A 16,226-nucleotide genomic window follows, 5' to 3' on the forward strand; every position below is an offset into this window, starting at 1 on the left:
GGTGTGGCGGGAGTACTGCATACATGAGCAACCCTAGTTTAAATGGTTTCATCAAGACTAGATGGGTGTTTGGTGGGCTGTTATGGCTCGCGGGGCGCCAGTTGAATAGGCCTGCTGTATATAGTATCACATTTCAACATGTACGAAAAGGATTAGATTTAAATGGGAACTGCTCTTTTTTTGGAATCGTTATGCAGGACAAGAACACACATACTCGTAAATAAACGCTAGCAAACGGCGGCTAACAATGGAGCTAATGAGAGTCATGACGTCACTGCGTCTATGGCGCCACAAAAAACCCACTACAAAACATCCAAAAAACGATAGTTACATTTTGTGACCTGAATATTAACCAAGTATTAGCGATACCGTTATCATAAGCGCTAACATTAAGGACCTACTTTTGCGGCGCATTGATCACAGAGAGATAATTAGCTTATGCTGCTATACTGACATCATAACATGCTGAGCTGCTCTCTTGCCTCTGAACTGGTGAAAGTTAATTCTAGATTATAAACTACGCCTCTCACCTGGATAGTAGAAGGTTGTGGACATAAACCCAGAAGTTGGTCAACTTTGACAGCTAACTTAGACCCGGAGATGGCGAAAAGACACTCCTTTGCACACACTTTTTTTTTTTTTCCCTTCGCGAGGATTATGATTCATTTTTCATCTAAACGGGAAGATATGAACATTTCATCAGACGGCATCCCAGTTAGAGCAGACATTGTGCAGTAAGTGATTGTTTTATTATGCTTGTTGTCTCTAACAAAGTATGCTGTGAGTAGTAATCAGTGTTGTTGTTTAGGGAAAATGCGAACGTTGTGACACGCCGCCGTATGCTTAAAATGAGGTAAATGTTACAATTATTATTGTGCACGTTACTACATTACATGTATACTTACAGCATGTGTATAAAACCTTGATGGCCTCCTAGGCGACTACTATTGGCTCCAATGATGGCTGACTTTTATAAGCATTGTGAATGACAAAAAGGCAAAATTCCCCAAAAAGTGCAGTTCCCCTTCAAGAATGCCAACATGTTGCATGGTGGATGTATGTAGTTATATTTAAATCCCTCATATAATTATGTATGACGTGTGTAATGTGTGGAGTCCCACAAACATGTTATGGGTGCACCCTTGGAACAATAACGACCCGTCATTTATAAAAACCTGTAGCCATATAACATAAATAAACAAACATAACCTTCTTGGTCAGAGCAAAAACAGTGTTGGAGAAACATGGCTGTGCATGAATCTCATGCTATAACCAGACAAATGCTGCCACAGAATTTGCTGGCGAAATGTTCAATCTTTTCCAGCATGTCACAGCGCAAAGCAAGCGGTTTCCTCCTCTGACTGCACTGGGTATGTGTGTAAGAATGTCCTCATTTAGACAGCAGCTTTGGAGGACAGATCCCCATTGAGGGTTTGGACTGTGGCAGACAGGGACACACCCTGCACTGTATGGTGCCGGTTACCCTGGTTCTAGGCCTTCAGCTCTGGACTCTGAGATACTCTTATGCACAAGCACACAAACAGACAAACACTGATATATTACGGTTGATGGGTATGTTGTATAAATGTACATAGGTGTCTACCATCAGATTAAACCCTATGTCCATTTAAGCTAATATCTGTGAACTGGTGGCTGTGTAAAGTAAATGCAGAGATCAATTGGCAGTCGTCATTCATTGTGGCGGTAAGAAGTAAGAACGCACTGATCTGCGAGAACAGATGAGGCTTTGCCATGTGACATCATATCCTGATTTAATAATCGGACTTCTGTTGCGAGGGTGCAGCACTTTGCCAACACTCCAGACAGGCGTGGTCGGCCAACCGTTCCGCTTGGGCGAATGACCCAATCTGGTGGAGGTGACATGGATGGAGTCACTGAAACCACAGCATTTAAAAAAAAGGTTGCCTCCCAGTGGAATTTATTGACAGATGTGGTCACAGTGTAGGAGTTCTAAGTCCAACCGTGACATCACCTTAAGGGTGCAGTTTAAGAAGTGTGTGGGACGGTATAGAACCCACTAAGGCATGTCTGACTGACACGCAGTCAGTGACATCAGCGTTATTTCAGGGTTATTCATAGTTCAGAATGAAACAAAGCGACCAGTGAGTTATATTAACCAGCAGTGGCATAAAAAAAGCTAGCATCAAACGGTGAACCTTGTTTTGCCTTTTTTAAGGACTGACCTCAAAAAAAGGAGAGAGAAGAGAAACAAAGTAAGAAATTAGCCTTCAAAGCAAAAAGATTTCAGGAGTGTTCAAGAAAATGTATCAATACCTATTGATCAGGAGTCAACTTATTTCCAAGAATTATACTTAAAATGTCACCTCACTATCGTAAGGAAAGGTTTTCTAATGACAACAGTTTGACTCGGGATGTAACGATATGAACCTTTCACCGTTATCGTAACCAAAATTGTTAAAAGTGCTCAAAAAGTACTTAGACACACACTGAAATCAAATCAACCGACTAAGTTATCTTTTTAATAACTAAATTAAATAGACACACTGTTAGAAAACCCACTATTTTGCATGTTTTGTGTGTCTTATGCTTCAGAGTGTTAGCACTTTGATAAAGAAGTGAAAAACACTACAGACTTCAAGAAAAAAAAACACAGCAAAGTACATACGTGGCATCCGCATTAGAAAATGAGTTGCAAAACTAACAACTGATCTTTCGAAAATTTGATTAAACCATAGGTGTCAAACTCCTGGGAAGTATTTCATCCAGCCTGCGGGATCATTAAAAAAAATTAACAAACTTCCGGCCCGCATGGTGAATTTCAAAGAAGAAGGAGCAACACTCTCCTCATAATGCATATTTATACACCTTGGGTTTTGACAGTGGTATTTTTTGGATGCATTGCAATAACCATTCTAACCACATTACCGCCAAAAGTAGCAATCATTTAAAAACTGCCCCACTTTTATACCCTGTCTGTACAAAATAACACATTAAAAAGTGATAATTTTAATGACAACAAGGCATACTGGGAAACCTTGCTCTGCAGGCGCATGCTCAGACTAGACAACTCTTCCGGCTTCTGCAGAAGATTCCTGGAAATTGCCCTTTTCTACCGACATCCCGACCAAAGTTAAAATTTTCCCGAATTCTGATGTTTTTGTGCGCATATAAAATATTGTAGCTTTGGTCCCAATAGTAAAAGGATGACGAGGAGATGGTCGATCAACAAATAACTTGTGATTAAAACCAGCCAACACACAGCGTGCGCACAAGCTACTCTCTTACATACAATCACCAACATTTACGGGATATAGAACTCTTAAAGCAGAAACTAATAAACAACAACGAATATTTTTAAAAGTGCACATTTCCTCCACGCCAGTGTTTTAAAAAAAAAGTCTATTGACACAAGTAGAGTTAAAAAAAAATCTGCCCACATAAAAGCACAATCACCAGCTGCCATGCACATTTTTCCCAAGCCAAAAAAAGCATCAATTAATCCTGGCTGGCCCTCGTTGTTAAGTTTGCTTCGAATGTTGGTGCTCTGTGTGATTGTCTTTGACACCCCTGATCTAAAACAACTACCGGTAATGACAAATCAAATCTCTCATTTGTTAAAATTGAACTGAGTGAATGATCTAAGCTAACCACTTAACCAGAAAAAATATGTGCTTATTTATTAAGAAGACCAGACGTAACCAAGTTCCAGATACGACTCTTTTATATCCCCCTGCTCATTCGTCGGGCCCTGCGAAGATAGCTCTGCTTGGCTCTTCTCCCATCCTTTGCCCTCATCTTCCAAGAGCCTAGAATAAGAACTGTTGTGATGCTGATTACGATTTATTTATACTGTATTTGTCTTTTGGACAAAGGTTATTCTCCAAATGTTTTTTTTGTGATTGATGCTGTATTACTGCCTCTCCCAAAGGTTAAACCAAAACATTAATGTTGACAATCAGTTGGAGTTTGTATTTTGCACATCCTCTTTCCCCCAAACCCTCCTTTCTCTTCTCACATTCCTAAGGCGGATATACAGATTTGGAAGCTTCTTTGTCTCTCTCTCGCTCTCTTTTTGTTCTTCCCTCTAAAGTGATGTTATTTGAGGCCTCGAATAAATAATTAAAATACCTTAGCTTTCTCTGCACATTTCTTTATTGAACAGAAGAAATTCCAAAACATCGATTACTAAAATAATCGATAGCTGCAGCTCTAATGGATACCGTTGCTAGCCAGTTAGCGAGCGCGGCTAAATAACATCTGCCTATAAACTAGCTGTAGGAAAACGACACGCATCAACCAAAAACTAATTGTTCTCTATAAAATGTTTGTTTTTTTACTTTTTGGTGTCTGGAACATATAAATTGGATTTATTTAAGGGGAACTGCACTTTTTTGGAATTGTGCCTATCGTTCACAATCATTATGTGAGACAAGAAGACAAAACGTTTTTAATTTTTTTGCATTCTAACATGTAAAAATCGACTCTTTCTTGGTGGCTAACAATACAGCTAATGGGAGCAATCAATTGGACCTCTAAATCACCTTAAAAATGCATTCAAAAACCGTCAACAATACTTAATTTACGTTCTGTAACCTGTGTAATAACCAAGCTGTAGCGACATTGCTATTGTAAGAGCAAACACTGAGGAACTCTTTTCCTATCCTAGTAACACATCGGCGTGCTTCGGTATTAGCCGTAAAAGCTGACTACGGAAAGAGATAAGCTAGCTTGTACGTCAGCACGAAACGAATTTGAGTTTGTAATGCACAACACTGCGATACGACACCAATCTGTACTGACATGAACAATTATATTACAGTATCTGTAAAGTATTATTTCATGTTTTGTTTGTACACAGCTAGCCAGACAGCGCATGTACTGTAGTTGTAATACCACACATGTGCTGATCAATATTTAAAATGTGACTTACTGGAATGACAGTTGTGCGTTTGGTTCAGCTGTCTGGGGACGTTTTTTCCGGTTAATTTGGATAAGCACTCCATTTATGTCGAAATAACTTGGCTTCAAATTCCACATTTATAGCTTCAAGCTGACCTCATTCTCTCGGCTTCCGTCTGCGCCGAAGTTTCACACTTCCTTCGTGCTGGCTTCTAAAAGCAGCAGTTCATCCTCCTTATGTTCAGCTTAAAAAATATAAGCATGTGAATCCTCATTTTACCAAAAATAGTCATATTTGTTGTCTGTTACGAAGTCTGCCATGATTAGAAAACACGCTCGCGTTTGTTGCCGGAAGTAGAAACACATTTATTGCCAGAAGTCGGAAGTGCGATGCTATGGAAACGGAAATCAATACGTGAAAGAAATCAGTCCCGACGATGATTAAAATGACCAAAATACGGTAAATATTGATCATATTACATATTGTTATGAAGGTGTCTGTTACTACATTTTATATATATATATATATATATATATATATATATATATATACTTGCAGTGTGTATATAAAACATATTAAATATTGTAATGAAGGGGTCTGTTACTACATTATATACAGTATATACTTGCAAAGTGTGTATAAAACATATTACATATTGTTATGAAGGTGTCTGTTACTACATTATATATACACTTGCAGTGTGTATATATAAAACATATTACATATTGTTATGAAGGTGTCTTTTACTACATTATATGTATACTTGAAGTGGGTATGATGTACATATTACATACTGTTATGAAGGTGTCTGTTACTACATTATATATACACACTTGCAGTGTGTATATAAAATATTTTACATATTGGTATGAAGGTGTCTGTTACAACATGATATATATACTTGCAATGTGTATATAAAATATATTACATATTGTTATGAAGGTGTCTCTTACTACATTATATATATACTTGCAGTGGGTATGATGTACATATTACATACTGTTATGAAAGTGTCTGTTACTACATTATATATACACTTGCAGTGTGTGTATAAAATATATTACATATTGTTATGAAGGTGTCTGTTACTACATTATATATATACTTGAAATGGGTATGATGTACATACTACATATTATTATGAAGGTGTCTGTTACTACATTGTATATATACTTACAATGTGTATACAAAACGCTGTTTTAAGTTGTTTTAGAGGCTTAGAACTTAAGGCTACGACGCTGACTCCCAATAGTCACATCTTTCAAGTGTTTTTTATCATCTTTAAAATCCTAAAAAAAAAAGTGTGTTCTTGTCTCTCATAATAATTGTGAATGACAGGCAAAATTCCCCATAAAGTGCAGTTGCCCTTACAGGGACGTCTTGACATTTTGAAACGTATTACTAACAATAAAACCGAGGTACCAATGTTTTATTTTTATTTCATCTTTCAAACCAGTGATCAGCATCTGGAAATGTTGAACGTCAGATGTTCCGCTGAAATCAATAAGAGCAGATCACGAATAACTTCCGTTTCTCACTGCAGTAACGGGCATTAGGATGACGTCTATTGGAGCATAAGCACTTGTAGATGGTGGGAACAAAAAGGCTGCACTCAGCGTGATGACGACAGCGTTGTGTTTCCAGCAGCAACCTGCAGCTGCTTCTGTGCAGCGGCAACACGCAAGCACGAGCCGATGGCAGCGCCTAAGAGGATCGCTGGTTACGTAATGGTCTTAGCTGCCGACTGTGGCCTCCCTTCACTTAACTGCTTTGAGAAATGAGAAGTGCAACCGAGATGAGATTGTTCCCGACAACATGCCTTGAAGACCACACATGCTTTACTCCACCACACGGTTGCGCTTTCATGGGTGAATCACTCTTGCGTTACTGTGCGTGTTATTGTGGGGGATTACTGAGAGTGTGTTGCCGCAGCTCGACTCACGTGAGGGGAGGCTCAGGGAGGCCGTTTTGATTGGACGCCAGCACATGCTCGGGATTTATCGGCAGGTGAATTAAACGGAGCCAACAGCTGACTCAAAGGGTGCTGTCTCGGCATGAGAGCCGAGTCATTCATCTCCGGAGTAGAAAGACAGCAGCCATTCATTGCGTCAGCAATCGCAGCCTCCAGTTGTCACTTGACCACCCACTGCAACACACCTCGATGGAGCTCAGCGCTGGACTGAGCGGGGGAACGCGGTTACTTTGGTGCTGTGACCCGATGAGAGTAAGGATTAGGGAGGGGTGATTGTAACAGACGCCAGTTAGTCTGGCTGTGCGGTACTTTTTAAACATTTGTTTATTGGATTTTCGACATATACACCCCAGAAATACAAAACCCAAAACCAGTGAAGTTGGCACGTTGTGTAAATGGTAAATAAAAACAGAATACAATGATTTGCAAATCCTTTTCAACCTATATTCAATTGAATAGACTGCAAAGACAAGATACTTAACCTACGAACTGGTAAACTTTGTTATTTTTTGCAAATATTAGCTAATTTAGAATTTGATGCCTGCAACATGTTTCAAAAAAGCTGGCACAAGTGGCAAAAAAAACTGAGAAAGTTGAGGAATGCTCATCAAACACTTATTTGGAACATCCCATAGGTGAACAGGCTAATTGGGAACAGGCGGGTGCCATGATTGGGTATAAAAGCAGCTTCCATGAAATGCTCAGTCATTCACAAACAAGGATGGGGCGAGGGTCACCACTTTGTGAACACATGCGTGAGCAAATTGTCCAACACTTTAAGAACAACGTTTCTCAACGATCTATTGCAAGGAATTTAGGGATTTCACCAGCTACAGTCCGTAATATCATCAAAACGTTCAGAGAATCTAGAGAAGCGGCAATGCCTGTGACCGTCGATCCCTCAGGCGGTACAGCATCAAAAACCGACATCAGTGTGTAAAGGATATCGCCACATGGGCCCAGGAACACTTCAGAAAACCATTGTCAGTAACTACAGTTTGTCGCTACATCTGTAAGTGCATGTTAAAACTCTACTATGCAAAGCCAAAGCCATTTATCAACAACACCCAGAAACGCCGCCGGCTGGGCCCGAGCTCATCTAAGATGGACTGATGCAAAGTGGAGAAGTTTTCTGGGGTCTGACGAGTCCACATTTCAGATTGTTTTTGGAAACTGTGGACGTCGTGTCCTCCGGACCAAAGAGGAAAAAAAACATCCGGACTATTAAAGGCGCAAAGTTCAAAAGCCATCTGTGATGGTATGGGTGTGTAATAGTGCCCAAAGCATGGCTAACTTACACATCTGTGAAGGCACCATTAATGCTGAAAGGTACGGTACATACAGTATAGGCAGAGGGGCGCGGGTGTGGCATGGAGGCGCTGCACCCTTCCCATTTAGCACAATGAGTAATAAATGCTACCAAGTTCTTTTTGGACTTGCTAAGAGAAGATGACAGAGGGGCTACCCCAAATAGTCCGCTTAGAGGATTTGGTTCGATCTTTTTGCCAATTATTAAAGATAAAGTATTAAACATTTAAGTCCAATAACTGCACAGGGATGGACAACGCCAAAACAATGGATTAAAAGTTAGCTGTAGACTGTTTACACCGATCACAAAATACCGATATTTCGTCATACATCTTAGCTAGCTGGACCTTGGTATAATAGGTACAAAGTATGAATAAGGCTGTGTCTAGCACAAATAGAAGTCTTATAAACTCCACTTAAACTCGCTGTCCAGCTATCCTCAGATATGGTCACTCCTAAGTCACATTCCCAAAGTGACTTAAGTGAATTCAGAGATTTGAGGCGTAAATGAACAATGTGATTGTAGAGGTGTCAAAAAAAGCATCTAAAACCGTGTCAGTCGGTAAGTTTGGAAACCTGGGAAAAGAATTACGAACAAAACTGCGGATCTGTAGATTTCTAAAAAAAAGTGTTGATTAAGGAGTGAACATTTATCACAAAGTTGCTGGAATGAGGCAAAAATGTTGTCAATGTATAAATCTTTAAATTTGTTGATCCCTAGACTTGACCATTTTAAAAAGGCACTTATTATTAATTTATCTTGAGAGCTTCTAATATTTTAGATCAGGGGTGTCTAAACTATTTTCACCAAGGGCTGCATACTGAAAAGTCAAAGTGTGCAGGGGCTAAAAAACAGATATTTTATATATATTAAGACAAAACTTTATGTACGTTTGGTGTTATAGTTGACTATATTATTATTAATTCGAAAATGTCAGCTTTTTCACATTACATTTGGATGTTTTGCTCTACTTTTTGTTACCTTTTCACTGTTGCTGTGTTTTTCTGACAACAAAACTCTATCTTGCATCCATCCATCTTCTTTTTCTTATTCGAAGTCGGGCCGCGGGGGCAGCAGCCTAAGCAGACAAACCCAGACTTCCCTCTCCCCAGCTACTTTGTCCACCTCTTCCCGGGGGGATCCCGAGGCGTTGCCAAGCCAGCTGGGAGACTATGTCTTGGGTTTTCCCCGTGGTCTCCTACCGGTCGGATGTGCCATAAACACTTCACCAGGGAGGTGAACTCGATATATATAAAATTTGATCTGCGGGCCGCAAATGGCCCCTGGGCCACAACTAGGACACCCCTGTCTTAAGGTGTCATGAAGTGAGGTTTACCAAAGTACACCAGGTGGCCAACGGATGATGACTGTTTACATTTAGACATCTGAGCCTCACTGCGAACATCTAAGCTAGCACATGTCTTCACACCATTCCCCACACCTCACCTTGTTGCAGTAGAGCATCCAGACCTCGTACAGTCTCTCACTGGATGCCATCGTGCCCGGCGACTGGCACCGTTGGGCTGCAGGCTCCACCGAGGTCACTTTCCTGGGAGCTTCATAGTCAAGCAAGTCAACACCTCAACCCTGGTTGCTGGGTATCAGCATTGTGAGCGTCCCCCCCGTTGGCGAAATATCCCACAAAAACAGCCAGATGTCAAAAGAAAAAATGTATTCCAAAGGCTCCGATGGTTTCTGGGTATTTAAAATCCTTCAGACGGTGTATTGTTGACACTGTCAAGACAGAAGCACAGGATTATAATAGTTACATTAAAAGTTGTACACTTGATGCATTTTGAGCTGTTTGTTATTGTATATCCCAAATAAATCATGAATTCCAAAGGCTCCAATAACTTCTGGGTATTTAAAATATCTCAGTCAGAATATTGTTGAGACTTTCAAGACAGAAGCACATGATCGTAGCTACCTTAAAAGTTGTACACTCGATGCACTTTGAGCTGTTCGCCACTACCGTATATATACCACATACAATGTTTTATTCCAAAGGCTCCGATGTGTTCTGGGTATTTAAAAGCCTTCAGCCGGCATATTGTTGACACTGTCAAGACAGAAGTACACAATTTCGGTTACATAAATTGTACACTTGATGCACACTTGATGCATTTCGAGCTGTATATCAAGCATGTTGTTTCAACATTGTATTTGTGTTGTAGCATATTGGTTGGGAAATTACCAAAATTCAATGGTCAAATCAATGTCACAACCTGTCATTGATTAAACGTCGTCAAAAAGCATGTTGTTTCGACATTGTATTTGTGTTGTAGAATATAAGTTGGGAAATTACCAAAATGTTATGCATTTTGAGCTGTTCGTTATTTTATATCGCAAATAAATAAAGTATTCCAAAGGTTCCGATGTGTTCTGGGTATTTAATATCTCTCACTCAGAATATTGTTGACACTTTCAAGACAGAAGCAAACGATTATAGCTACCTTAAAAGTTGTACACTCAATGCACTTTGAGCTGTTGGCCACTATATATCCCACAGAGAAAAATGTATTCCAAAGGCTCCGATGTGTTCTGGGTATTTAAAATTCTTCAGCCGGCGTATTGTTGACACTGTCGAAGCCAGAAGAACACACGATTACGGTTACATTAAAAGTTGTACACTCGATGCACATTTGATGCATTTTGAGCTGTTCGTCATTGTATATCAAGCATGTTGTTTCAACGATGTATTTGTGTTGTAGAATATTGGTTGGGAAATGACCAAAATTCAATGGTCAAATCAACGTCACAATCTCACATTGATTAAACGTCGTCAAAAAGCATGTTGTTTCAACGTTGTATTTGTGTTGTAGAATTTTGGTTGGGAAATTACCACATTTCAATGGTCAAATCAACGTCACAACCTGACATTGATTCAATGTCGTCAAAAAGCACGTTGTTTCAACGTTGTATTTGTGTTGTAGAATTTTGGTTGGGAAATCACCAAAACTTGATGCATTTTGAGCTGTTTGTTATTGTATATCAAGCATGTAGTTTCAATACCATGAATTGATTTACGTGGGCCCCGACTTAAACAAGTTGAAAAACTTATTCGGGTGTTACCATTTAGTGGTCAATTGTACGGAATATATACTGTACTGTGCAATCTACTAATAAAGTTTCAATCAATCAATCAAAAAAACGTTGTAGTTGTGTTGTAGCATATTGGTTGGGAAATTACCAAATTTCAATGGTCCAATCAACGTCACAATCTGACATTGATTAAACGTAGTCAAAAAGCATGTATCAACGTTGTACTTGTGTTGTAGATTTTTGGTTGGGAAATTACCACATTTCAATGGTCAAATCAACGTCACAACCTGACATTGATTCAACGTCATCAAAAAGCACGTTGTATTTGTGTTGTAGAATATTGGTTGGGAAATCACCAAAATTTGATGCATTTTGAGCTGTTTGTTATTGTATATCAAGCATGTTGTTTCAACGTTGTAGTTGTGTTGTAGAATATTGTTTGGGAAATTACCAAATTTCAATGGTCAAATCAACATCACAACCTGACATTGATTCAACGTCGTCAAAAAGCACGTTGTTTCAACGTTGTATTTGTGTTGTAGAATATTGGTTGGGAAATCCCCAAAATGTTATGCAGTTTGAGCTGTTATTGTATATCAAGCATGTTGTATCAACGTTGTAGTTGTGTTTTAGCATATTGGTTGTGAAATTACCAAATTTCAATGGTCAAATCAACGTCACAATCTGACATTGATTAAACGTCGTCAAAAAGCATGTTGTTTCAACGTTGTATTTGTGTTGTAGAATTTTGGTTGGGAAATGACCACATTTCAATGGTCAAATCAACGTCACAACCTGACATTGATTCAACGTCGTCAAAAAGCATGTTGTTTCAACGTCGTATTTGTGTTGTAGAATATTGGTTGGGAAATCACCAAATTTCAATGGTCAAATCAACGTCACAATCTGACATTGATTAAACGTCGTCAAAAAGCATGTTGTTTAAACGTCGTATTTATGTTGTAGAATATTGATTGGGAAAAATACCAAAATGTGATGCTTTTTGAGCTGTTTGTTATTGTATATCAAGCATGTTGTTTCAACGTTGTAGTTGTGTTGTAGCATATTGGTTGTGAAATTACCAAATTTCAATGGTCAAATCAACGTCACAATCTGACATTGATTAAACGTCGTCAAAAAGCATGTTGTTTAAACGTCGTATTTATGTTGTAGAATATTGATTGGGAAAAATACCAAAATTTGATGCTTTTTGAACTGTTTGTTATTGTATATCAAGCATGTTGTTTCAACGTTGTAGTTGTGTTGTAGCATATTGGTTGTGAAATTACCAAATTTCAATGGTCAAATCAACGTCACAATCTGACATTGATTAAACGTCGTCAAAAAGCATGTTGTTTTAACGTTGTATTTGTGTTGTAGAATTTTGGTTAGGAAATTACCACATTTCAATGGTCAAATCAACGTCACAACCTGACATTGATTCAACGTCTACAAAAAGCACGTTGTTTTAACGTTGTATTTGTGTTGTAGAATATTGGTTGGGAAATCACCAAAATGTTATGCATTTTGAGCTGTTATTGTATATCAAGCATGTTGTTTCAACGTTGTAGTTGTGTTGTAGAATATTGTTTGGGAAATTACCAAATTTCAATGGTCAAATCAACTTCACAACCTGACATTGATTCAACGTCGTCAAAAAGCATGTTGTTTAAACGTCGTATTTGTGTTGTAGAATATTGATTGGGAAATTACCAAAATTTGATGCGTTTTGAGCTGTTTGTTATAGTATATCAAGCATGTTGTTTCAACGTTGTAGTTGTGCTGTAGCATATTGGTTGTGAAATTACCAAATTTCAATGGTCAAATCAACGTCACAATCTGACATTGATTAAACGTCGTCAAAAAGCATGTTGTTTCAACGTTCTATTTGTGTTGTAGAATTTTGGTTGGGAAATGACCACATTTCGATGGTCAAATCAACGTCACAACCTGACATTGATTCAACGTCGTCAAAAAGCATGTTGTTTTAACGTTGTATTTGTGTTGTAGAATATTGTTTGGGAAATCACAAAAATGTGTTGCATTTTGAGCTGTTTGTTATTGTATATCAAGCATGTTGTTTCCACATTGTAGTTGCATTGTAGAATATTGTTTGGGAAATTACCAAACGTCAACGTCACAACCTGACATTGAATAAACGTCGTCAAAAAGCATGTTGTTTCAACGTTGTATTTGTGTTGTAGAATATTGGTTGGGAAATGACCAACATTTGATGCATTTGGAGCTGTTTGTTATTGTATATCCCAAATAAATCATGTATTCTAAAGTGTTCTGGGTGTTTAAAAACTCTGAGTCAGAATATTGTGGAGACTTTCAAGACAGAAGCACATGATTATAGCTACCTTAAAAGTTGTACACTCGATGCACCATGCTCGATGGCCACTATATATCCCACAGAGAAAACAAGTATTCCAAAGGCTCCGATGTGTTCTGGGTATTTAAAATCCTTTAGCCGGCGTATTGTTGACACTGTCAAGACAGAAGCACAGGATTATAATAGTTACAAGAAAAGTTGTACACTCGATGCATGTTGAGTTGCTGGCCACATATCCCCGCACAAAACAGACAGACAGGGTTCAACACAATCACAAGAGTGTCTCGCGCGCTGTAAAAGTGAGCCTCACCTGTGGCGTGACGCCTTCCGGCATTAGACGACCTTACCTGGCCGAGCTAACCCTCAAGCTAGCTGTCAAAATACATATTTCTATTTTCCAGCCTCCCTTTCTCCTCCTTCTCCTCCTCCTCCTCCTCCGACTCATGTGACAGAAGCGGCCCGTCTCGCCACAACCCAAAGCTGTGTTTATGTCACGTCGTGAAAGGGACGTACCTGCTAGTGTTGGCTTTGTCGACACGCAGTGGAAGACTACTCACCTGGTCGGAGCCGAAACCCCGATGTCTTTAGCGGAGTAGAGAGCCGTCAAGCTGCCCAAAACAACGCGCTGCATGCGACGCTGCGTCGCTCGATGACGTGTGGGGTTATTTCAAAATAAGATGATTGATGTCCAAGACATCTAAGATTCGGCTTTCATCACCAAAATTGCAAGATTTAGCGTGATTTAAACATTTTAAAGAGTCCTTAAACGGATATCACTAAAATATGACTGATATTCAAACAAATAGACGTATTTATCGTGGAACATCTTCGCGAGTACCCTTTTTTAATTTGATGGCCTAACCGGAAATATAGTCAATGCGCTCTCCAGAGCTAGGAAAAATGGACGCGTTCATGCCAAATGTGTAGTGTCAAAGAGGTGCAGTTGTTTTCTTCTGCGTGGTATTTTTTTTTAGCACGAGAGAAGTCTACGGACTGAAAATATTTTTTTTGTGTGTATAGGACACTTGAATAGTCACGACAGTTTGTCCTGCTTTACGGTGCCGATGTGGCCATACGTCGTTGCAGGGGGGTGGGTTTGTTGTTTTTCTTGTTGCTGTACTGCCATCTGGTGTAAAAATTGTTCAACTACAAACACAATATATATATATATTGTATTTTTATTTATTTATCTATTTAATTTTTTTCCTTTTTATAAGTTGCATATATATATATATATATATATATATATATATATATATTCCTTTCTATAAGTCACAAAAAATTCAAAACATCTTAAGAATCCTAAACAAATCTTGAAATGACAATGATTGGTCAAATATTTGATTATGTATAGTACACACACACACACACACACACACACACACACACACACACACACACACACACACACATATATATATATATATATATATATATATATATATATATATATATATATATATACACATACATACATGCATAAATACATACATACATATATACATATATATACAGTGGGGCAAAAAAGTATTTAGTCAGCCCCCGATTGTGCAAGTTCTCCCACTTAAAATGATGACAGAGGTCTGTCATTTTCATCATAGGTACACTTCAACTGTGAGAGACAGAATTCAGGAATTCACATTGTAGGATTTTTAAAGAATTTATTTGTAAATTATGGTGGAAAATAAGTATTTGGTCACTTCAAACAAGGAAGATCTCTGGCTCTCACAGACCTGTAACTTCTTCTTTAAGAAGCTCTTCTGTCCTCCACTCGTTACCTGTATTAATGGCACCTGTTTGAACTCGTTATCTGTATAAAAGACACTTGTCCACAGCCTCAAACAGTCAGACTCCAAACTCCACTATGGCCAAGACCAAAGAGCTGTCGAAGGACAACAGGAAAATAATTGTAGACCTGCACCAGACTGTGAAGAGTGAATCTGCAATAGGTACGTAGCTTGGTGTGAAAAAATCAACTGTGGTAGCAATTATCAGAAAATGGAAGACATTCAAGACCACTGATAATCTCCCTCGATCTGGGGCTCCACGCAAGATCTCATCCCGTGGGGTCAAAATGATCATGAGAACGGTGAGCAAAAATCCCAGAACTACACGGGGGGACCTGGTGAATGACCTGCAGAAAGCTGGGACCAAAGTAACAGAGGTTACCATCAGTAACACACTACGCCGACAGGGAATCAAATCCTGCAGTGCCAGACGTGTCCCCCTGCTTAAGCCAGTGCATGTCCAGGCCCGTCTGAAGTTTGCCAGAGAGCACATGGATGATACAGCAGAGGATTGGGAGAATGTCATGTGGTCAGATGAAACCAAAATATAACTTTTTGGTATAAACTCAACTCGTCGTGTTTGGAGGAAGAAGAATACTGAGTTGCATCCCAAGAACACCAGACCTACTGTGAAGCATGGGGGTGGAAACATCATGCTTTGGGGCTGTTTTTCTGCTAAGGGGACAGGCCGACTGATCCGTGTTAAGGAAAGAATGAATGGGGCCATGTATCGTGAGATTTTGAGCCAAAACCTCCTTCCATCAGTGAGAGCTTTGAAGATGAAACGTGGCTGGGTCTTCCAGCATGACAATGATCCCAAACACACCGCCCGGGCAACGAAGGAGTGGCTCCGTAAGAAGCATTTGAAAGTCCTGGAGTGGCCTAGCCAGTCTCCAGAC

The 16,226-nt window shown here is 39.2% G+C and overlaps 1 protein-coding gene across 2 annotated transcripts in view; it reads right to left on the minus strand.

Moving 5' to 3' along the window:
• nbeal1 (neurobeachin-like 1) overlaps window positions 1–14,143 on the minus strand; it is a 100,870-nt gene extending 86,727 nt beyond the window's left edge. For both annotated transcript variants that reach the window (XM_061984939.1, XM_061984938.2), the window contains exons 1-5: window positions 14,054–14,143; window positions 13,569–13,695; window positions 10,617–10,743; window positions 10,091–10,222; window positions 9,610–9,897 (exon numbers count right to left, since the gene is read on the minus strand). In XM_061984939.1, coding sequence (XP_061840923.1) covers window positions 9,610–9,660 — 51 coding nt within the window. In that variant the 5' untranslated portion in view covers window positions 9,661–9,897; window positions 10,091–10,222; window positions 10,617–10,743; window positions 13,569–13,695; window positions 14,054–14,143. The remainder of the gene's footprint in view (window positions 1–9,609; window positions 9,898–10,090; window positions 10,223–10,616; window positions 10,744–13,568; window positions 13,696–14,053) is intronic.
• Window positions 14,144–16,226: the final 2,083 nt, after the last annotated feature.

This window comes from Nerophis lumbriciformis, linkage group LG23 (genome assembly GCF_033978685.3).
Source record: "Nerophis lumbriciformis linkage group LG23, RoL_Nlum_v2.1, whole genome shotgun sequence".
In the NCBI taxonomy this organism is placed as follows: Eukaryota; Metazoa; Chordata; class Actinopteri; order Syngnathiformes; family Syngnathidae; genus Nerophis; species Nerophis lumbriciformis.